Source organism: Pseudophryne corroboree, chromosome 8 (assembly GCF_028390025.1).
Source record: "Pseudophryne corroboree isolate aPseCor3 chromosome 8, aPseCor3.hap2, whole genome shotgun sequence".
NCBI lineage: Eukaryota > Metazoa > Chordata > Amphibia > Anura > Myobatrachidae > Pseudophryne > Pseudophryne corroboree.
Window position 1 is genome coordinate 398,454,050 of NC_086451.1, and position 24,641 is coordinate 398,478,690.

Sequence of the window (24,641 nt, forward strand, 5' to 3'; positions counted from 1 at the left end):
GAAGGGATAAATAAGTGATAAAGTAGTGATAAGCGCAAGGTGATAACACACCAGCCGTCAGCAACTAACTGTAATTTTTCAAATCTATATTGATTGGCTAGTGTGTTATCACCTTACACTTATCACTGCTTTATCACTTCTTTATCTCTTCTCCAGGCTAATACATTTGCCCCAGTGAGTGATATTCTTGTCATGACAAGATACGAATGATAAATGGTGCTGCAGCCAATCATCTCCTGTCATGTACTACTGTGCATGCGGAGGTCTCTGGAAACATGGGGCCCGCAATGTTCCAGAGACCAAATTCACTACTGCGCATGCGCGGCAGCCATTTTGGAAGAGATTTTCACTGCCGCGCCCAATGCGGGACTTCATAAATGTAAGTACTAAAATGTGGGTGCAATGTGTGCCATGTGGACCCCCTGGACCCAGGGGCCTGTGCGCACCGCACCCATTGCACCCATTATAGAAGCGCCAATGCTTCCAACGTGACAACCTGTTCATTCAGATGAATGAAAGAGAAAATATTTAATTAAATGTGAAAACTATAATTGTTTCATGTGTTGTAATCATCTCAGTAATACCCAGCCTCTGACTTGCTTGTTAAACATTGAGATTGTCTCATTGTGCAAGGAAATAATCTAGCAGCAGGTGATATTGTATTAATCTTGTACTCTGAGCTGGGCAAATATTTACAAAAGGAATACATTTGATACAGGTCAGGTCAGATCAGTAAGAGTTCACTGATTTTCTAAACATGGGCAGTGCCCAATTATGAAATTCTAATTTTCACAACTTCATAGCAAATATGTGTGAGCAGCCAGAGCCAGCAACAGAGATTTTGGCGGGCAGTCTATAGAGCAGAGTAGGGCTCTGGGCAAAGCAATGCACAGGGGCCCCTACCAGTGGCAGGGTTGTGGGGTAGAACAAATTGGTATAGATGGCAGCATTGTTGGGGGAAGGGGGTGCCACTAGTGGTTGCTTGGGGGGAGGGTGGTGGCAAACTTGATGTCTGGGTGGGGTGCTATCAGCGTTAACTGATGGGAGGTGCGATTGGCAGTGGATGAGATGTCCAGAGGTGCCATCGTTAATGGCCATGGGGGGTGCTAACGGTGGTGGGGACTAAGAGGTCCATGGTAGGATTGTGGGCACTATCAGTGGTGGCCTTCTCACTAACTGCCTTTTCACTTTGCCAACTCACATGTGTCTTCCATGGTCTTCAGTGGTTCCCAACGGTAGGTTTCCTTGCAGGATCTTTCAGGGTTGGGGGCCAGAAGGTGGGTTGTCCTTGGCGGTGCCTGCATCTTTGGGGATTGGGTTCCAGTAGGGGTCATATTGGGGGAGAAGGAGGGCCATCGGTGGCAGTGGCTGTCTAGCAAGAGGGGAGGAGTGGGGGGCTGTTGGTCACAGACCATTATTATCCTGGGGTCCTTGGGCAACTGCCCAATGGAAGAGATGGCTCTGGATTTTGAAGCTTGGTACACTCATGTTGCGAGCAACAAATTTCATTAGGGTGTGCACCCATGGATATAGTATACAGACTACACACTAATTACTGTATGTGTGCAACCTACCCTTGCCAAGAAGTTAAATCCTACACTCAATTTACAGGTGGTCACTTGCTCTAGATAAGATAGATAAGAATAATTTATTGTCACTATAGCATGAACATGTATAACAAAATTACAAACAGTTCTCTCATGTCATATAAAAAGAAGAAAGAGAAATTGCTCTATCCAGGCTTCAGATTCATATCACACTGCATTTCCTGCTAAGATAGATGTAAATATATAAGTTTGGCCATTTACTTAACATCTATCTGTGGTAATGTACAATTGTGCCAAAGTGGATAATTTTTGTTATCAGTTACCTTCATGACTATGAATTGCTTTATTTACATAAAATAAAGCACCACCCAAAGCAGATGATTTAAAAATACCTGAAAGAGTATTTTCACTTATTGTTTGTTGTTACTTCCAACTTATAATGGTGATATTTGTTGATATGTGTCTACTATTCTGTGGTGTACACAGGTGATGAATAGTAGACATAGGTGGAAAGAATTGTTACAGCACACCCGCCGGATAGACTTAACCAGGAGCTTTGGTTTATTTGTAGTACAAAGATATCGGGCCTTATTCAGGTTTGTTAGCAAACCAAAAAAAATTGCAAAAATCTAAAAAAAAAAAACTTTTTACATGTTGTCATTATAAGGTATTGTGTGTAGAATTTTGAGGGAAAAAATTAATTTATTCCAGTTTGGAATAAAGCTGTAACATAACAAAAGGCGGAAGAAGTGAATTGCTGTGAATACTTTCCGGATGCACTGTATGCTCTAATGATCTAAAATGATGACTGCTGGGTAACTAATTTACACTGGTAAACAAAGGTTTTGTCACAGGGCACCTCAGGTGGTATCATAAATGTACTAATCCCAACCTCTACATTCACCCACACACACACACACCTTAATACTATTAGTTAGAATCTATAATATTTTACAATAGAACGTCTACAATAATTTCATAAAATTATGGCTATAAAATTATTGGTGCACTTGAATAATATTTAGTTGGACCTGGGTCATCTGTGACTCTAGTTGTCTAGTGCTGTTTTTTTATTTCGCCTCACATGAAGTTTAAGAAATGATACTGTAAATAAGACAACTCTTCAAAAAAATACAGAAATACCCTGTACCTTACCTAGAAATTCAGGTAGTGCGTTATTTTTGTGATAATATGTTCTTTAAGCTTTCTGCCACATAGGAGGTAGACTAGAGAAGAAAAATACCTCAATGAATAGATTACAAAGGTATGATAGCAATCTATAGGATTCATTATCACTTTCTATGTGGTGTGAGCTGATGGGAGGAATAAGTTACTTCACAAAACAGTCTTTTTTTCTCTCTTCAACAGAATGAAACTAATCATCAACTAAACAAAATTTAGTGGGGTAAATTTACTAAGATTCGTGTTTTCCCGTTTGAGGTCAAAGTTCAATCATGAATGACATCGAAAGTGTAAATATGCAACTTTTTGAATTTATTACGCCTAATTTACTAAGCTGTCGTATTCGGATTTTTCATTTGTTCCGATGTCGATGTCATTCGTGTTTTTTTCCCGTTTTTTACGGCAGTGATTAGCAAAACACTGCCGACTTTATCACAATGAATCTCGGCCGGATCTGTGTGATCCGTGCTGGGGTTCATTTTTTTTTTTTTAAATAAACACTGTAAAACGGAGAAAAAAAATGCGTGGGGTCCCCCCTCCTAAGCATAACCAGCCTCGGGCTCTTTGAGCCGACCCTGGTTGCAGAAATATGGGGGGGAAAATGACAGGGGTTCCCCCATATTTAAGCAACCAGCATCGGGCTCTGCGCCTGGTCCTGGTTCCAAAAATACGGGGGACAAAAAGAGTAGCGGTCCCCCGTATTTCTAAAACCAGCACCGGGCTCCACAAGCTGGACAGATAATGCCACAGCCGGGGGTCACTTTTATATAGTGCCCTGCGGCCGTGGCATCAAAAATCCAACTAGTCACCCCTGGCCGGGGTACCCTGGGGGAGTGGGGACCCCTTCAATCAAGGGGTCCCCCCCCAGCCACCCAAGGGCCAGGGGTGAAGCCCGAGGCTGTCCCCCCCATCCAATTGGCTGCGGATGGGGGGCTGATAGCCTTTTGTGAAAATGAAAAGATATTGTTTTTAGTAGCAGTACTACAAGGCCCAGCAAGCCTCCCCTGCATGCTGGTACTTGGAGAACCACAAGTACCAGCATGCGGCGGAAAAACGGGCCCGCTGGTACCTGTAGTACTACTACTAAAAAAATACCCAAAAAAAGACAATACACACACACCATGAAAGTAAAGTTTTATTACATGCATCCACACAAACATACATACATACTTACCTTATGTTCACACGAGGGTCTGTCCTCTTCTCCAGTAGAATCCATGGGGTACCTGTTGAATAAATTCTACTCACCAGATCCAGGGTCCCAGGCTCCTCGTAGCATCCATTTGTAATCCACGTACTTGAATAAAATAAAAAAACGGAGAGCCGAGCCACGCACTGAAAGGGGACCCATGTTTGCACATGGGCCCCCTTTCCCCGAATGCCAGAAACCCACTCTGACTGATGTCTAAGTGGGTTTCTTCAGCCAATCAGGGAGCGCTACGTTGTAGCACCCTCCTGATCGGCTGTGTGCTCCTGTACTGTCTGACAGGCGGCACACGGCAGTGTTACAATGTAGCGCCTATGCGCTCCATTGTAACCAATGGTGGGAACTTTCTGCTCAGCGGTGAGGTCACTTTCGGTCAACCGCAGGGCAGAAAGTTCCCACCATTGGTTACAATGGAGCGCATAGGCGCTACATTGTAACACTGCCGTGTGCCGCCTGTCAGACAGTACAGGAGCACACAGCCGATCAGGAGGGTGCTACAACGTAGTGCTCCCTGATTGGCTGAAGAAACCCACTTAGACATCAGTCAGAGTGGGTTTCTGGCATTCGGGGAAAGGGAGCCCATGTGCAAACATGGGTCCCCTTTCAGTGCGTGGCTCGGCTCTCCGTTTTTTTATTTTATTCAAGTACGTGGATTACAAATGGATGCTACGAGGAGCCTGGGACCCTGGATCTGGTGAGTAGAATTTATTCAACAGGTACCCCATGGATTCTACTGGAGAAGAGGACAGACCCTCGTGTGAACATAAGGTAAGTATGTATGTATGTTTGTGTGGATGCATGTAATAAAACTTTACTTTCAAGGTGTGTGTGTATTGTCTTTTTTTGGGTATTTTTTTAGTAGTAGTACTACAGGTACCAGCGGGCCCGTTTTTCCGCCGCATGCTGGTACTTGTGGTTCTCCAAGTACCAGCATGCGGGGGAGGCTTGCTGGGCCTTGTAGTACTGCTACTAAAAACAATATCTTTTCATTTTCACAAAAGGCTATCAGCCCCCCATCCGCAGCCAATTGGATGGGGGGGGACAGCCTCGGGCTTCACCCCTGGCCCTTGGGTGGCTGGGGGGGGGACCCCTTGATTGAAGGGGTCCCCACTCCCCCAGGGTACCCCGGCCAGGGGTGACTAGTTGGATTTTTGATGCCACGGCCGCAGGGCACTATATAAAAGTGACCCCCGGCTGTGGCATTATCTGTCCAGCTAGTGGAGCCCGGTGCTGGTTTTAAAAATACGGGGGACCCCTACTCTTTTTGTCCCCCGTATTTTTGGAACCAGGACCAGGCGCAGAGCCCGATGCTGGTTGCTTAAATATGGGGGAACCCCTGTCAATTTTTTCCCCATATTTCTGCAACCAGGATCGGCTCAAAGAGCCCGAGGCTGGTTATGCTTAGGAGGGGGGACCCCACGCAACTTTTTTACAGAAAATAACCACTTTCCCACTCCTTCCCACTGATATACATGCACGGATCTCATGGATCCCTGCATGCCTATACAATCACGGATTAAAAAAGCAGGTCTGTTTTTTTTTTGCACTTTTTTACGAGTTGTAATTTTTCACGGCAGTGTTTGTTTTTTTTTGCTTTGCACTTCTTAGTAAATTACCGAGATTCATAGTTAAACAGCCGCGTTTTGACCGATGGTGTATTCATTCGTAATTTTTTTGTTGGACTTCCAAAAAATTACGAATGCCCTCATCACTGCCGTGATTATTGCTTAGTAAATTACCGAGATGACACTTTGATGAAAAAACGGCATCTCGGTCAAAATCGGGACCTTAGTAAATTTACCCCAGTGTCTCTTAAAAGGAAGTCTTTATATTGAAATGTGACAGAGTGGACTAGAATGGATTACAAAGAGGTACAATTTAATGTCACATATATTCAGTATGAATATAAGGGAAGTCAGATGAGGTATAGGCTATTAGTGTCCTTTCAGGATAAGCATGTAACTCCTTTAATTAACCACCTCTCATTTATTGACCCGCACTGTAAAAGGTCCATCTTATATGAGCAGATGAGAGATTGTATTGTGTCCGATTTCAGACAAAGCATTCACAGTCATCCACATAGCCTCTCAGACCTCAATGTAAATATTAATGAACTCAATATATTTTATATAATTGTGAGATACCTTATGGTGAATTGACACATAGGGCCTGACTCTAAGTTGCACGTGCTGCTGATGTCAAGCAATTTACTTCTTCTGCGCTTCCATCTATGTGGCACTGCACAGAGTCAGAGTTGCAACTAAGGCACAACTCAGACGCAGCAGATAAATTGACGTGAGTGTTTACCATCATTTTAATGTACAGATGCCTATTATATTGTGTTAAAGGAACATCCAAAATTGTTGCAGTTAGGTTAAATGTCAGCAGTGGTTCATATAAAGCATGTAAGGTCGAGGAGAATTGCTTGCACTGTTGGGTACAGGAGAGATGTCAATATCTTCAGGTTCCATGTTGGATTTCAGGTCAAACTTCTGCAAAATGGATGTTAGGAACAGAAAAATCTCCATACGTGCCAGACCCTCTCCTATGCAGACTCTCTTACCTGTCGGAGCAATTAAACAATAAATGGTAATGTGAGGAACAATACAAAGGTTAATAGAGCGCAGGAATAAAAAACAAACAAATAAACAGAATTACACTACTTAAAAAGTGTTGTTCAACAGTAAATGCATTTTAAAGTCAATAAACATTATATTGAATACCACCTATAGAGAAGGGTATGAAGGCTTCACTTTTCTTCAGATTGCCTTGATCATCTAAGAAATGTCCTGGATCAAATTTCTGGGGATTCTTGAAATATTTTTCATCTTTCAAGATGGAAGTTAACATGGGGAATATGGTTGCACCCTAAAAAACAAAAAAAAACAAAAAACAACTTTACCTTTAACGTGAAGACCACTACTGAAACATTACCTGCTTAACAAAGTATTTAAGTAATAGAATCAACTTAAGTAGGTAAGAAGCGAACTTTATATGGGAACAATGCCACCAAGAGTGGGATGAGAGGGTACTAACTACCCTTACCCAGGCTTGCTGGAGAGGAATGGGTGGGGACTGGGTCAGCTGCTAATGGAAACTTTGTCCACCTTTGCATTGTCGCTGAAGGAGGACAAATGTCCCCTAATTATTTATGTATTACCATTTATTAATATAGAGCACACATATTCCGCAGTGCTTTCCAGCGAATATTTTGGTCATTCACATCAGTCCCTGCCACAGTGGCGCTTGCAATCTATATTCCCTACCACATGTACATGCACACACATTCATGTTAGGGTTAATTTTTGTTGGGAGCCAATTATCTTACCAGTATATTTTTAGATTGTGGGAGGTAACCGGAGTACCCAGAGGAAACCCATGTAAGCACGGGGAGTCTATACAAACTCTACACAGTTAGGGCCATGGTGGGAATCAAACCCATGACCTCAGTGCTGTGAGGCAGTAATACTAACCATTACACCATCCGTACTGCCCTTATGAAACTGTTGATGCCCCCTGTGTGGCCGCCGGCACCCCCTGTGTGGTTGCGAAGGCTCTTCTCTTCCATTTTATTAAGGGACATGGCCATATCTACCTGGTTTTGACCACACCCTTTCAGTATCTGAGCCCGTGGCCATTCGTGGTGAGCCAGTATGGTAATTGCATTCAAAGAGGATTGGAGATCATAGCAGGGGAACAAAGACCTTTAAATGAATCCTATAAGACAGGGCTGGCCAAACCAGTCCTCGAGATCTACCAACAGTTCACATTTTCCAGACCACCTAGCTAGTGCACAGGTGTAGTCATTACTAATTAAGATGTGCAGCATTCATTCCTAACTGACAATTCTACAGATCTTCAAGAGGCCTGGAAAACGTGAACTGTTGGTAGATCTTGAGGACCGGTTTGGCCAACCCTGCTATAAGATATAAGGGAAGGATAGAAGCTCATAGATACTATGCACAAGAAAACTATTAAAAGATTTGTAAACCTGTATGGCCATTTGTGCTAAAAATGATTCCCTTTCATCCATTCCGCTATGTATGATGATTTGTCTATGATGTGTTCCTGACCTTTGGAATGTGATATCCTCTCAGCTCTATATCCTGGTTGGTCGAATGCGGGAGCCCTAGAGGTACAATATCTGCAAACCGCTGGATTTCATGAATCACTGCATCTGTGTATGGCATTTTGAGTCTATCCTCCACTGTTGGACAGCGAATCTGGCCAATCTCCTTGTTAATTTCATCTTGAATCTTTTCTGTTGGAAGTTAAAAATCTATTAGTATTGTTTTTACAAGAAAAAGAAAGATATATAGGCGCACTGGTATAATCACCCAGTTAGTAGGTGAAAAGCTAATTCTGAACTGTAATAGACATAAAGTATGAAATATAAATACAGGTATAATCATAGTGTACTGTATGTAGGACAACAGTCATCATTGCGGTACCGGTGGTGCTCCCAAGAGTTAGAACAAGATGCACAACAATTAAGACAAAAGAAAACTCTCTTTTATGGGGCACTCTTATAAAATATTGCTAAAACTTAAAACTTAACTTTTATATATGGACTCACTTGAACACAAACACACATTTAACATATAAAATACATCAAAAATTCCATGAAGAGCTTGGGTATTACAGCTTATGCAACCCTATGCTACAGTGCTAATTATGTAACTCTTATTGCAGTTTTAATTTTGGAAGACACTTATTCCACTGTTTGCCAGTAAGCAGAATTGTAGAATCACAGTCATCTGTAATGCAAGGTATTGTGACTCATTTTAAAATAAATGACTCCTAAGTATTGTATGTACAAGTCTGAAAGTAGAAAGTAGAAAAATACACAAATAAATATACTGAGTACAATGCATTAAAATCCAACCATCACTGGAAATGCCATGTACTGTACTATCTAGCTCCTGATAGCAAATTTCAAGCCAGATACTATTTCATACTCGCAAGTGGCAACATAATAATTAAATCCAGGTATCTACGATTTGTTGCTACTATAAATATATTGTTTCACATTTGTGTCTAAATAGAAGGATAACTGCAATACAGAGAATTGACCCTTGGTAAAAATATTAGTGATGAGCGGGTTCAGTTCCTCGGAATCCGAACCCGCCCGAACTTCACCTTTTTTTTACACGGGTCCGAGCGACTCGGATCCTCCCGCCTTGCTCGGTTAACCCGAGCGCGCCCGAACGTCATCATCCCGCTGTCAGATTCTCGCGAGACTTGGATTCTATATAAGGAGCTGCGCGTCGCCGCCATTTTTCACACGTGCATTGAGATTGATAGGGAGAGGACGTGGCTGGCGTCCTCTCCGTTGCATTAGAAAAAAAAACCCTGAGTGACTTAGTTTTAATTGTGGGGAGGATTGGGGACGGGGAGCAGCTGTTAGGGAGTACAGTGCAGGGTTTTGAGTTTAATCCGTTGTTTCTCTGCCTGAAAAAAAACCGCTCCACCATATCTGTGCTCATTCAGTGTGCTGCACTGCTGCATGATATATCTGTGCTGAGTGCACTGCTCACACTGCCTAATTGTGGGGACTGGGGAGCAGTTATAGCAGGAGTACAGTGCACAGTTTTGCTGACAGTGACCACCAGTCCAGTATACGTTTGTCTGCCTGAAAAACACTGTGGTGTTTTTTTTTTCTTTCTTCATGCTAGTTTGTTTAGCAGTCTGCTGACAGTGTCCACCAGGTCCGTTATACAGTATATTATATATATAATTAAGCACTAAGCAGCAGTACGGTAGGCCACGGCTGTACCTACCTCTGTGTCGTCAGTGCACTCGTCGTCCATAAGTATAAGTAATACTATACTATCTATCCATCTACATTGTATACCTGTGGTGTTTTTTTTTTCTTTCTTCATACTAGTTTAGCAGTCTGCTGACACTGTCCACCAGGTCCGTTATACAGTATATCATATATATAAGCACTAAGCAGCAGTACGGTAGGCCACGGCTGTACCTTCCTCTGTGTCGTCACTCGTCGTCCATAAGTATAAGTAATACTATACTATCCATCCATCTACATTGTATACCTGTGGTGTTTTTTTTTTCTTTCTTCATACTAGTTTGTTTAGCAGTCTGCTGACAGTGTCCACCAGGTCCGTTATACAGTATAATATCATATATATATAAGCACTAAGCAGCAGTACGGTAGGCCACGGCTATACCTACCTCTGTGTCGTCACTCGTCGTCCATAAGTATAAGTAATACTATACTATCCATCCATCTACATTGTATACCTGTGGTGTTTTTTTTTTCTTTCTTCATACTAGTTTGTTTAGCAGTCTGCTGACAGTGTCCACCAGGTCCGTTATACAGTATATCATATATATAAGCACTAAGCAGCAGTACGGTAGGCCACGGCTGTACCTACCTCTGTGTCGTCAATCGTAGTCCATAAGTATAAGTAATACTATACTATCCATCCATCTACATTGTATACCTGTGGTGGCTTTTAGTTGTGCGCAAAATATGGAGAACAAAAATGTGGAGGTTAAAAAAATAGGGAAAGATCAAGATCCACTTCCACCTCGTGCTGAAGCTGCTGCCACTAGTCATGGCCGAGACCATGAAATGCCATCAACGTCGTCTGCCAAGGCCGATGCCCAATGTCATAGTACAGAGCATGTAAAATCCAAAACACAAAAGATCAGTAAAAAAATGACCCAAAAATCAAAATTAAAAGCGTCTGAGGAGAAGCGTAAACTTGCCAATATGCCATTTACGACACGGAGTGGCAAGGAACGGCTGAGGCCCTGGCCTATGTTCATGGCTAGTGGTTCAGCTTCACATGAGGATGGAAGCACTCATCCTCTCGCTAGAAAAAAGAAAAGACTTGCGGCAAAAGCACAGCAAAGAACTGTGCGTTCTTCGAAATCACAAATCCCAAAGGAGAGTCCAATTGTGTCGGTTGCGATGCCTGACCTTCCCAACACTGGACGGGAAGAGGTGGCGCCTTCCACCATTTGCACGCCCCCTGCAAGTGTTGAAAGGAGCACCCGCAGTCCAGTTCCTGATAGTGAAATTGAAGATGTCAGTGTTGAAGTACACCAGGATGAGGATATGGGTGTTGCTTGGGCTGGGGAGGAAATTGACAAGGAGGATTCTGATGGTGAGGTGGTTTGTTTAAGTCAGGCACCCGGGGAGACACCTGTTGTCCGTGGGAGGAATATGGCCATTGACATGCCTGGTGAAAATACCAAAAAAATCAGCTCTTCAGTGTGGAAGTATTTCAACAGAAATGCAGACAACAGGTGTCAAGCCGTGTGTTGCCTTTGTCAAGCTGTAATAAGTAGGGGTAAGGACGTTAACCACCTCGGAACATCCTCCCTTATACGTCACCTGCAGCGCATTCATAATAAGTCAGTGACAAGTTCAAAAACTTTGGGCGACAGCGGAAGCAGTCCACTGACCAGTAAATCCCTTCCTCTTGTAACCAAGCTCGCGCAAACCACACCACCAACTCCCTCAGTGTCAATTTCCTCCTTACCCAGGAAAGCCAATAGTCCTGCAGGCCATGTCACTGGCAAGTCTGACGAGTCCTCTCCTGCCTGGGATTCCTCCGATGCATCCTTGAGTGTAATGCCTACTGCTGCTGGCGCTGCGGTTGTTGCTGCTGGGAGTCGATCGTCATCCCAGAGGGGAAGTTGGAAGACCACTTGTACTACTTCCAGTAAGCAATTGACTGTCCAACAGTCCTTTGCGAGGAAGATGAAATATCACAGCAGTCATCCTGCTGCAAAGCGGATAACTGAGGCCTTGACAACTATGTTGGTGTTAGACGTGCGTCCGGTATCCGCCGTTAGTTCACAGGGAACTAGACAATTTACTGAGGCAGTGTGCCCCCGTTACCAAATACCATCTAGGTTCCACTTCTCTAGGCAGGCGATACCGAGAATGTACACGGACGTCAGAAAAAGACTCACCAGTGTCCTAAAAAATGCAGTTGTACCCAATGTCCACTTAACCACGGACATGTGGACAAGTGGAGCAGGGCAGACTCAGGACTACATGACTGTGACAGCCCACTGGGTAGATGTATTGCCTCCCGCTGCAAGAACAGCAGCGGCGGCACCAGTAGCAGGATCTCGCAAACGCCAACTCGTTCCTAGGCAGGCTACGCTTTGTATCACCGCTTTCCAGAATACGCACACAGCTGAAAACCTCTTACGGCAACTGAGGAAGATCATCGCAGAATGGCTTACCCCAATTGGACTCTCCTGGGGATTTGTGACATCGGACAATGCCAGCAATATTGTGCGCGCATTACATCTGGGCAAATTCCAGCACGTCCCATGTTTTGCACATACCTTGAATTTGGTGGTGCAGAATTATTTAAAAAACGACAGGGGCGTGCAAGAGATGCTGTCGGTGGCCAGAAGAATTGCGGGCCACTTTCGGCGTGCAGGCACCGCGTACAGAAGACTGGAGCACCACCAAAAAAAACTGAACCTGCCCTGCCATCATCTGAAGCAAGAGGTGGTAACGAGGTGGAATTCAACCCTCTATATGCTTCAGAGGATGGAGGAGCAGCAAAAGGCCATTCAAGCCTATACATCTGGCCACGATATAGGCAAAGGAGGTGGAATGCACCTGTCTCAAGCGCAGTGGAGAATGATTTCAACGTTGTGTAAGGTTCTGCTGCCCTTTGAACTTGCCACACGTGAAGTCAGTTCAGACACTGCCAGCCTGAGTCAGGTCATTCCCCTCATCAGGCTTTTGCAGAAGAAGCTGGAGGCATTAAAGGAGGAGCTAAAACAGAGCGATTCCGCTAGGCATGTGGGACTTGAAGATGGAGCCCTTCATTCACTTAACCAGGATTCACGTGTGGTCAATCTGTTGAAATCAGAGCACTACATTTTGGCCACCGTGCTCGATCCCAGATTTAAAACCTACGTTGGATCTCTCTTTCCGGCAGACACAAGTCTGCAGGGGTTCAAAGAACTGCTGGTGAGAAAATTGTCAAGTCAAGCGGAACGCGACCTGTCAACATCTCCTCCTTCACATTCTCCCGCAACTGGGGGTGCGAGGAAAAGGCTACGAATTCCGAGCCCACCCGCTGGCGGTGATGCAGGGCAGTCTGGAGCGACTGCTGATGCTGACATCTGGTCCGAACTGAAGGACCTGCCAACGATTACTGACATGTCGTCTACTGTCACTGCATATGATTCTCTCACCATTGAAAGAATGGTGGAGGATTATATGAGTGACCGCATCCAAGTAGGCACGTCAGACAGTCCGTACGTATACTGGCAGGGAAAAGAGGCAATTTGGAGGCCCTTGCACAAACTGGCTTTATTCTACCTAAGTTGCCCTCCCTCCAGTGTGTACTCCGAAAGAGTGTTTAGTGCCGCCGCTCACCTTGTCAGCAATCGGCGTACGAGGTTACATCCAGAAAATGTGGAGAAGATGATGTTCATTAAAATGAATTATAATCAATTACTCCATGGAGACATTCACCAGCAGCAATTGCCTCCAGAAAGTACACGGGGATCTGAGATGGTGGATTCCAGTGGGGACGAATTAATAATCTGTGAGGAGGGGGATGTACACAGTGAAAGGGGTGATGAATCGGACGATGATGATGAGGTGGACATCTTGCCTGTGTAGAGCCAGTTTGTGCAAGGAGAGATTGATTGCTTCTTTTTTGGTGGGGGCCCAAACCAACCAGTCATTTCAGTCACAGTCGTGTGGCAGACCCTGTCGCTGAAATGATGGGTTGGTTAAAGTGTGCGTGTCCTGTTTATACAACATAAGGGTGGGTGGGAGGGCCCAAGGACAATTCCATCTTGCACCTCTTTTTTCTTTCATTTTTCTTTGCGTCATGTGCTGTTTGTGGAGTATTTTTTTGAAGGGCCATCCTGCCTGACACTGCAGTGCCACTCCTAGATGGGCCAGGTGTTTGTGTCGGCCACTTGGGTCGCTTATCTTACTCACACAGCTACCTCATTGCGCCTCTTTTTTTTCTTCTTTGCGTCATGTGCTGTTTGGGGAGTATTTTTTGGAAGGGCCATCCTGCCTGACACTGCAGTGCCACTCCTAGATGGGCCAGGTGTTTGTGTCGGCCACTTGGGTCGCTTATCTTACTCACACAGCTACCTCATTGCGCCTCTTTTTTTCTTCTTTGCGTCATGTGCTGTTTGGGGAGTATTTTTTGGAAGGGCCATCCTGCCTGACACTGCAGTGCCACTCCTAGATGGGCCAGGTGTTTGTGTTGGCCACTAGGGTCGCTGAGCTTACTCACACAGCTACCTCATTGCGCCTCTTTTTTTCTTTGCGTCATGTGCTGTTTGGGGAGTATTTTTTGGAAGGGCCATCCTGCCTGACACTGCAGTGCCACTCCTAGATGGGCCAGGTGTTTGTGTCGGCCACTTGTGTCGCTTAGCTTAGCCATCCAGCGACCTCGGTGCAAATTTTAGGACTAAAAATAATATTGTGAGGTGTGAGGTGTTCAGAATAGACTGAAAATGAGTGGAAATTATGGTTATTGAGGTTAATAATACTATGGGATCAAAATGACCCTCAAATTCTATGATTTAAGCTGTTTTTTAGGGTTTTTTGTAAAAAACACCCGAATCCAAAACACACCCGAATCCGACAAAAAAATTTTGGTGAGGTTTTGCCAAAACGCGTTCGAACCCAAAACACGGCCACGGAACCGAACCCAAAACCAAAACACAAAACCCGAAAAATTTCAGCTGCACATCCCTAAAAAATATATTATTTTAACATCATCCACAGTATGTGATTACATCGCATTGTACCAAATTTATGTTTTATCCACATGAAAAGAAACTGAGAACAAGATAAAATGAATAGATGTGAAACAATATCATTATAGTAGCAACATATCATAGATGTGGCTATACCTTATTGAAGCTGCTTATGAGATATTGATATTAAGAGAACCACCTGAAAAGAGTACCATGATAACACCATTTTATATTCTATGAATCTAATACATGATATTTGTTTTATCAAATTGTCTTTGTGTGTAGTATTATTATTATTATTAGAGATGTGCAGTAAAGTTCGGTTCTCCAGGAACCCGAACCCATAACCAAATTTTGTGGATCTGAACTGAACCAAAACCCGTTCCAGATCTCCCGAGAGGATCCAAACTGAACAGAGTTCCGGTTCAGATCTTCCCATGATTCTGAATTTGGATTTTAGATCTGAATTTCATGTTTTGTATTCGGTTCGGTATGCAAAATGAACATGATTTTAGCTGGCGTACATCTCTATTATTTATTTTAATTGTTGTTTAATTGTTATTCTAATTGTTTGGTGTGTTTTTCCATTCTGACATCATAAAGGAATAAGAAAGACATAAGAGCGACTTTTTTTGTTTTTGTCTAGTCCTTCTGTAAATTACATTTCCCTTTTTGGAGCAGTGTTTGAGTTTATAATATAACCTTTATATTGAGACTTGCGAGTTAAGTACACACTATACAATTATTGGACCAAAATTTGCTAATAATCGGGAGACCGGCCTGATTTAGTAAATAGCATGTATGAATGATTGTTTGGGCATTTTGGCGATAACTCTTTCGCACATACATGACTGTTTCATTATGTGATCTGTCTGGTAGGACCGGAAATCTCGGCCACAATCTCCTGATATCAACCAGTATGTGTGCATTCTTAATAATCTGACCATATGTCCAAGTGTAAAATTTGGGTAGTGTGTGAGTAAACCCCATTTTTCCCATCAGTCGATTTCTCGAATGCTCATCTGATTTTTTCAATAATAAAATAAAGTGTGTAGCACAGAAATCGGGACCTTCTTCTAGGCGAATAATCATTCAGATTGTCAACTAAATAAAATAAAAAAATGGACAGTGTGTGCTTAGCTTAATTTTAAAATTTTTCCAGGTGAATTGCAATTTTAATTAAGGCTACTAGTATTTATAAATATACCTGGACAGGGTGGCACATAACTCTTATGAAGCCATAGGTGTAGCCACGGTGAAATGCGTCAGTAGAATGCCGCTACTGCCCTCAGTGTGACTGTGCTAATTGTTCTAACTACAAAGTTCACCAAGGAACCTTATACCCCATCAGTGCCTTTTGCCAGTACCAGCAACAGCAACAGGGGAGGGGATTTGGACGTGATGACTGTCAATCCCTCACTACACTGGGCATGTGGCTTTAAGACCTCTCACCTCCTGTATCCCTGACAGACACCGTTGGTGCTCTATAACAACCAGTACAGCAGTGACGGGTGGTCTTCTGTATGCCGGCGGTCGGGCTCCCGGCGCTCAGTATACCGGCGCCGGGAGCCCGACAGCCGGCATACCGACACTTATTTTCCCTCGTGGGGGTCCACGACCCCCATAGAGTGAGAATAAAATAGTGTGGCGAGCGCAGCGAGCCCGCAAGGGGCTCATTTGCGCTCGCCACGCTGTCGGTAAGCCGGCGGTCGGGCTCCCGGCGCCGGGATGCTGGTCGCCGGGAGCCCGACCGCCGGCCAGCCATAGTGAACCCGCAGTGACAGCAGCAGCTATACAAGCCAGGTTTTTTAGCCCCTGCTGTTTTAAGCAAACAACTCTGGGCTTCCTTGCTGTGCAACACAGATGGATCGTGAAATACATTGCTGAGTAGATGTTTTATATACTATATATAGCCTCTAAGCTTTACTGCTCCCCTTTCTCGAAGAAGGGATGAGTCAGCAAGGGTGGTGGGGGCATAATTACATGGTGCATAAGAAAACAGAGTATGCTGGCTGTTTTGGACAAAAACTATTATGGCCCAAACAGTCCATGCTGGATTCCATAAGCTAGGATCAGAATTTCTAGACAAGAATGTAAAAAATATAAATGCCTCCAGCGAGTCCATGATGCCATTAGAACCACAGGACCACCCCAGAGAACTCCCAGCGTTAAAACATAACAGTTACTTTATAAACTGTACTGCACCAAATTACTTGTACCACTGGCTGTAACTGTGATAGATAACTCTAGGAGAGATTCAATAGTAGAATGTCAGAACTGTAACATTTGCACAGTGGGATCTGTTTTTCTACTTGTAAAATATCTCCCTGTCTGTCCTTGTGATTCAATTAAAAGCCCCAATGCAATGGCCATTACACTCTTGCCTAAGCTTTCAATGGTACCTTTTCTGTTTTACACACCGTGCAGGAAGACATGTTGCACTGCCCTAGTTATGGTTCTGCTCAAGAACATTTAGCAGATGGCTGTTATATAGAGGATTTATTTTTAATTTTTAAAAGGGTGTTTTCACATTTTTCACAATTCACACCACTCCTTAATACAAACGATTTTAATTTGAAGTTTGCAAGTTGTATAGACAAGTGTTCTATTTTCTCTCTTGAGATTGCCCTACCTGCAGTTGATGATTACATCACTACTAAAACTTATAGAAAAGATGTGAACAATTGCAATTTTCTACACTATGATAGTTCACATCATAGATATTGAGTTAATAACATCTCTAACAGACAAATGAGATATATTCAGAAAAAATTGCTCAGAGATTGAGTTTTGAGATACAAGCTAGTACATTGGCAGAGTCTTTTAAAAATAAAGGTTATCCAGATATATTCTGCTTTAGAAGAAGCTAGGGCTTTCAAAAGTGAAGATCTTCTGGTGTGTAAAAAAAAAGATGTTTAGGGGTATCACTGCATTACCGAGAGGGGATCACCGGCGGCCCTCTTCTCTCTCTTTTACATATATTTCTGGAGTATTTTTGAACTGATTTTTAATAGTGACCAAGAGGTTTTTGAGATCTACAATTAGATTAGTAGGATTTTTATTAAATATGGTATATACTGTAGGCATGTATCCGTTTATTTCTGGCTTCTACACTGATGGGTGAATGAAGGATTGACAGTGCACGTACAGCACTAGATATTAGGTCACCCCATGGAGTCATCGGTGTGCTGTCTATCAGTGGAGGCAACTAAACAAAGTGCCGTATGTAGATATTGTGACTAAAGAGAGACTGAGTTTATAATTGGGGGTGCGGTCTGATGAGAGGGTGGGGTCTATTGAAGTGGGTGGAATCCCTCCTCATAGGGCTTGATTATAGACAACTGCGGCCTTCCTTGCATCTTTTGCTGAAGACCAGGGGTGGATTGGGAACTAAAAGTGGCCCTGTAAAATGTAGTAGAAGTGGCCCGACATGGGCAGCACAAGAGGTATAACATACCGTCTAGCCATGGCAGAATCACTGGACTTAATTGTGCAATAATCTAGTACTCACATCCGTCAGCTTTTGTGAATCCTAGCATTGTTAGTAATTTTTTCCTGTGTTTGTAATGCATCATGACAATGAGGACCCAAAGACATGGAAATCAAGATCTCCACAGCTACTGTATGTAATATAACAAATAATAAATTCACCATTTCTCTATACAGTCTATGTGAATACCCACATTTTAAACATGTCTTTTCTTAGACTCTCCTTATAACTTTGATTGTACAGTAATTGCTTTGCTGCAGACACAATTTAGTAGAAGACATTAATCTCAGTAGATGGCAATACTTACTTCTAATGTCTGGGTATTTTAGCAGGATGAGTAATGCATATCTCAGTGTGGTGCTGGTGGTCTCTGTCCCAGCAAAAAACAGGTTCAGTACAGTAACAAACATATTTTCATCATTAAATTCTGTAGCAGGTTTATCTTTTTCCTGGTGATGGGGAAGATAAAAAGAGGTGAAAAAAAGGAAAACTATAAAGTTCTTTTATATTGTCATTACTGAGAATTGCCTTGATAAAAGGTACATTTTTGCTAAACATGTTGAGCTAGTCTGCTGTAATTATTTTCATGATTTAACCACTAAAGACACTCTTTCATTTATGGCTATAATTGACTAACAAGCAGTGGTGGATTTTACCCAGTGAAATCCACCACCTTCAATGAGACAGTGGGTGGAATTCGATTGTTTGAAAAGTTGGTTGGGTGTCTTGATTTTTTCCTGTCTATTAGATAGGAAAAAACAGACACTCAACTGACTTTTCAAACAATTGAATTTCCCTCCAGTGAATCTTCCCTGGCAATGGCAGTGGCTTCCTATTATAAGTGCTATCTGCTACACACAGCCAGGCAGGCAGTGCCAGGGAGAGAAGTTTTCTCCCCCTAGGTCTGCCAGTCTGGTCTGCAATTTGCAGAGATACTGTAACACTTCCAGTGGAAAGCTATTCCCCTGTCTAAACATTAGCCTTATCTGGATTCTGGGGGCTGCAGCTGATGCAGTCCCTAGAAGCCAGTGTTTGTGTGCATGCACTAGCCGCAGTCCCTGCCAGATGCATTGCCAATGAGCAATGCACCTGACAGACACCAAAGAGAACATGAGCCGACTAGGCTGCTGACTGGACTGCTGCATGAGCACACCCCTGACATAAAAAGGTAGGAGCCGTCACTGTTAATAAGCCATACCAGATACAGTTTCCACTATAAAATAGTATAAATAGTATACACTGTGAACTGAAAAAGAAAAACAGATGTCCAGCCTGCAGCTTTAAAACACGCAGCCACATAAACAGTTTTATTAGATATTTAGTCACTCTGGCCACAATCCAAAACTGGCAGCGGACAGCACAGCAAATAGTACAGTATCAGAATATGTAGCCTAAAATAGCAAAGAACCAGAAATAACTGCCTTCATTTGTGTGAAATTCTCAATTTTAGCAAGGCTAGGTTAAAAAACAAAACAAAACAACCTTTCTGAAGCAAAACTCAGTAACAAGGGGCCTAATTCAGAGTTGATCGCAGCAGCAAATTTGTTAGCAGTTGTGCAAAACCATGTGCACTGTAGGGGGGCAGAGAGAGGACATGTGCAGAGAGAGTTAGATTTGGGTGGGTGGTGTTCAAACTGAAATCTAAATTGCAGTGTAAAAATAAAGCAGCCAGCATTTACCCTGCACAGAAACAAAATAAACCACCCAAATCTAACTCTCTCTGCAAATTTTATATCTGCCCCCCCCCCCCCTCCCCCTGCAGTGCACATGGTTTTGCCCAACTACTAACAAATTTGCTGCTGCAATCAACTCTAAATTACCCCCATGGTCGGATCCCAACCGTTTCATATGTCCCACAACGTACCTGCCTCATCTTAATGAGAAAGCAATCAATGAAATCTCTTGGACAGTTTTCATCTAATGTCTTCTCATGTAATTTGACCTTTCCAATCACGTACTCTCTCAGCTTGTCAAAATTCTTGAAGACTTTATGGTGGCTACCTGGAAAATGCATTAGGAGGTCAGGTGCCAGACCAAAGATCTGCAAAGAAATAGACATTTGAGTACACAAATACATTATAAAAATGCATGAAATATAATTTGTTACATGTTTCACGAGGCACAATAATATGTTAAATCACAGCTAAAAGCGACAAAATCGCATTGGCGCACCTACTGTAGCTCGTTCTACAGACAAACTATTTATATTCACTTCCAAAAAATATGTATGTGTGTGTGTGTAAGGACCTAATTGCAGCTGCATCATCTGCACATGAAGTATACCCAAGCTCCCACTGTGAGTACCATGCACATTATGCGTGACATGCATTTATGTGCAGTACATAGGATAGGAATGAGGAGGTCAAGTATAAAGGTATGGGAGTGGTCAGAGCAGTGGCAGCTCTAGAGGTGGGGCTGCAGTGCAGTCCAAAATTCAAATAGGGGAGACACACCAACTGCCATTCCAAACTGACTCACCGGCAGTTGGTGTAGATCCCCTATTTGAATTTTGGACTGCAATGCAGCCCCACCTCTAGAGCTGCCACTGGGTCAGAGCATGTGTCTGGTGGAAGAAGGGTGTTAGAACGGAGATGAAGTGAAGCTGGACTGGGGGTGGAAAGGGGGTTGGCGGACTGGGAAGAGCTGAGGTGACACAGCAAATATATAGATATACAGTATATGTATAGAAGTACACCTACATTTTGCCAGATGTAGTGCAAAAAAAGCTTTAAACAAATAGGCGTTTTTGTAGAGGTACAAAGTCTTTGGGTGTTTGCAGTACACCTCTTTAAATCTTTCCACCTCAAACAAGGATGTGGGATTCCGGCTGCAGCATTTTTTTTTTTTTTTTTACTGGTACCTACAAAGAGCATAAATTACCTATGCTCCATAATGTGCACAAGAGGGGGGCAACTAGGCATGCTAGGTCAAAACCGCTGCATTATGGTGAACACATACAAACTCACAAATGATGTCAAGATACAGCTCACACTTAAATATGATATACATACTGTAGGTGATACCTGTTCAAGCACCTGATTATCCATACTGGCTTTCAGTAGTCCCTTACAGATTCTTAGGACTCATGGTTATGTGCTACAACAACGGAGATTGCCCCTGAAGCCATTCCAGATACTAGTGTATGCCCCACTTGAAGACAGGCCTCAACAGAGTGTCATTTGGAAACTTTTTAAACCCCTGCTGTTCCTTTGTTACAGAGTCACTTTCCAGTACTACATTTTTGAGGACCTGTCTAACTTTCAAATTATAGTTGTTTCCCTCACGCCTAGAAATTTTTCTTTCCCAACCTCTCATAGAAAAATGTAGAAGAAGGATTATAGCATTCTTCACATATCCTTTTGACTTGATTGCGTGCTTATTCCTTCTGGAATTTGTGCCTTTGAGTACAGAAAATAATTTTACTCTTTTTGGAACATTTTTCACCTAAGCTCTCAGATCTCGTAGATCAGCGCTCTGAACCAAGCAGTTTTATATGTACAGTAGCTGTGACTGAGGCCTGGTGTACCCTATTATCTTTACTTTATATATCCTCCATTTTATGTAAGTAAAATGGAGGATATATATCTATGGATTTCCACAAAAATGGAGCTTATCTATGGATTTTCACAAGAATTTTTAACTTTACCTTCAGGGGTGGATTGGCCATAGGGCTCACCAGGATGATTCCTGGTAGGCCTGTTTTGTGTGTTGTCATGTGGCCCCACACCCCACGTGACAGGCAGCCCACCACTCTCATTGTACACTGCATTGTCCCCATTGATTCTGTTATTTCATCTCTGCAGTACAGCCACTCTGCCATCCAGTGATGATGCCACGGCTACATGGTACATTATACCTCTTGTTTTGCTCATGTCGGGCCAGTTCTACAAAATTTTATATGGCCACTTTTATTCCCAATCCGCACCTGGTCTCAGTCACAACTGCAGCAAAAGACGCAAGGAAGGCCGCAACTGCATTCAAGCAGGCCATATGAAGAGGGATGTCACCCTCCCTCACAGACCGCAACCCCATTAGGACTACTTCCATAAATTCCCCGGGCTTGTTTTCCATCCCAATTCGCCTGTTTACCTTAAACTCTTAACAGTTGTACTGAACTGAAAACATTCTACTCCTTATTTTACTTATCTTTTTGTAGAAAAAATTGTATGATATATTTGCAATAGCCATGGATATTCATAAAGTCTATAGAGCACGTATTAATCATCCAATGTAGTTGTTTTGTAACAGAGAATTTACCTTTTAAAAAAATAATTAAATAAATGTGCAAACATATTGTTAAAATGTTTTAAATCCAGTGGCGGATTTTACTTATGGGCTGCAGGATTACAGCCCCGCCAGGTAAAATCCACCACACAGCTATGTGTCAGTAAAGCCAGATCCAGTCCAGGACTGTACTGGCTTCTCTGTGATTGGCAGTGATTTCCTATTACTACCAGTGTACCTGTCAGTCACAGATACACTGGTTGTCCCATTAAGATGTGCTTCCTCCCTCTGTTACTGCCGGACCAAGCTGTGATAATCAGAGAGCTGGCTTCCTATAGGTAGCCAAACCCTGCCTTTGGAGCAGCCCAATCTGATCTGGCTTCTATAAGCTGCAGCCGATGCAGTAAATAGAAGCTGGGGAGCTTGTAGATGCTCAGTCACACCGTGGCATCCAACATTTAAAGTACATCCAGAGCAGGCTCTTCCATTAAGCAGCTTTAGGCAGCTGCCTAAGGATGCCAGCCCCCCCCTGGAGGTTGGCATTGAATTCATCAAGCCAAAAATGTAAGACTATCTCTGTACAAGACATCCTTCTTTTACACTGCGCTGGCAGCAGATATGATCAGGTGCTGCCTCCACTATCAGGCTGCGCTGCATAGTTCCTCAGCACTTCCTTTGTGCCAACACATGTAACATCAAGTCATGTGACAGCACATACAGTAGGAGGTGGTTGTAACTAGGACTCCTGAATTCAAGAAACATCTGAAATGAACACAGAAACAGCAGCTAAGAACCACGTGGTCCATCGAGTCTGCCCTTTTCTTACCTGTGGTGTTTCATTGTAACCTCAGAAGCCATGTTCTAACACCTAAAAAGACCATTGCCATTCTCTGGCCATATGTCTATCTCACGTGTTGCCTGGTGGTTTATTTAATTGTTACTAAAGTCTTTCATATTTACAGATATTTGGATTATCACGTTTTGCAACTCGTTTGTAATAAAGGGGACCAGGAACTAGTTACAGGTTACTTGTAAGCAGTTACACTCTGAAGGACAGGATCGGACTGGCCCACAGGTGAGCAGGGGAAACCCCCAGTGAGCCCTACTGCCTGTGGGCCCACCTACTCCTCTAGTGATTAGGTTCTACAGGCTGACCATATTATCCCTTTAACCTGGGTCACTCATGAATTACACAGGTTCTGTGGCTGGCTGACTACAAGCCTGCATTTCACCTGGTTTTAAGCAGCCACAGAACCTGTGTAATTTAGAAGTGTCCCAGGTTAAAGGGATAACATGGTCACCCTAAGTTCTAGACTCTACATTATACCTTTGTTACATTATACTGCACAGGACTATGGTGTATTTTCTACAGTGCATTACTGTTATTAATCTTGTACATTATTGTGCATGCACTAGCAGTATTTACTACATATAGCATTAATCAAGGGGCGCAGTACATGCACTCTCTAATGGTTAGCTAAACCTTTGTGGTTGGCCACACCCCCACTGGAGCCTGACCATACCCTTAAGCATGTGCCCCTCCCAATGAATTTCCCCGGTGGGCCCTTCGTACCCCAGTCCGGCACTGCTGAAGGCAAAACTGCTATAAGAAAACACTGACAACTGAAGCCTATTCTGATGACTTGTTTTTATTGACATTATATTCATTTATAGATTAGTCATTCTTGACATTGGAACTTCTGGCATCAAGTCATATTTAGCTTACTCATGCTTAGAAATGTTTTACTGCATCGCTTTGCAGATAAAAGTTATAATAGAGTGTTGAAAAAGCATCCTTTCATTCGAAACACATCACACAGACACTAGTGAGGGAGTGAGATCTCATGCCAAAACCCAGATTAGCTTGGACCATTTGTATTGCTGAGCTGTGCCAAGTACCTGGGACTTGGCTTGTTTAATACCAGCTGCATACTCTCAAACCATTTCTGGCAGGAGTCTGGAACTCATCCCTCCATTTATTTAGCTTTTATGTTATTTGTGCAATCCATGATATGTTTTGAGTGTAATACACCAAGGCCCTCATTCCGAGTTGGTCGGTCGCAAGGCGAATTTAGCAGAGTTGCTCACGCTAAGCCGCCGCCTACTGGGAGTGAATCTTAGCTTCTTAAAATTGCGACCGATGTATTCGCAATATTGCTATTACTAACTACTTCGCAGTTTCAGAGTAGCTCCTGACTTACTCTGCCTGTGCGATCAGTTCAGTGCTTGTCGTTCCTGGTTGACGTCACAAACACAC

At 43.1% G+C, this 24,641-nt stretch overlaps 1 protein-coding gene across 1 annotated transcript in view; it reads right to left on the bottom strand.

Moving 5' to 3' along the window:
• Positions 1–5,793: 5,793 nt before the first annotated feature.
• Positions 5,794–24,641, bottom strand: part of LOC134949279 (cytochrome P450 2C15-like) — a 53,826-nt gene continuing 34,978 nt past the window's right edge. The window contains exons 5-9 of the mRNA XM_063937774.1: positions 20,025–20,201; positions 18,468–18,609; positions 8,010–8,197; positions 6,663–6,804; positions 5,794–6,499 (exon numbers count right to left, since the gene is read on the bottom strand). Coding sequence (XP_063793844.1) covers positions 6,318–6,499; positions 6,663–6,804; positions 8,010–8,197; positions 18,468–18,609; positions 20,025–20,201 — 831 coding nt within the window. The 3' untranslated portion in view covers positions 5,794–6,317. The remainder of the gene's footprint in view (positions 6,500–6,662; positions 6,805–8,009; positions 8,198–18,467; positions 18,610–20,024; positions 20,202–24,641) is intronic.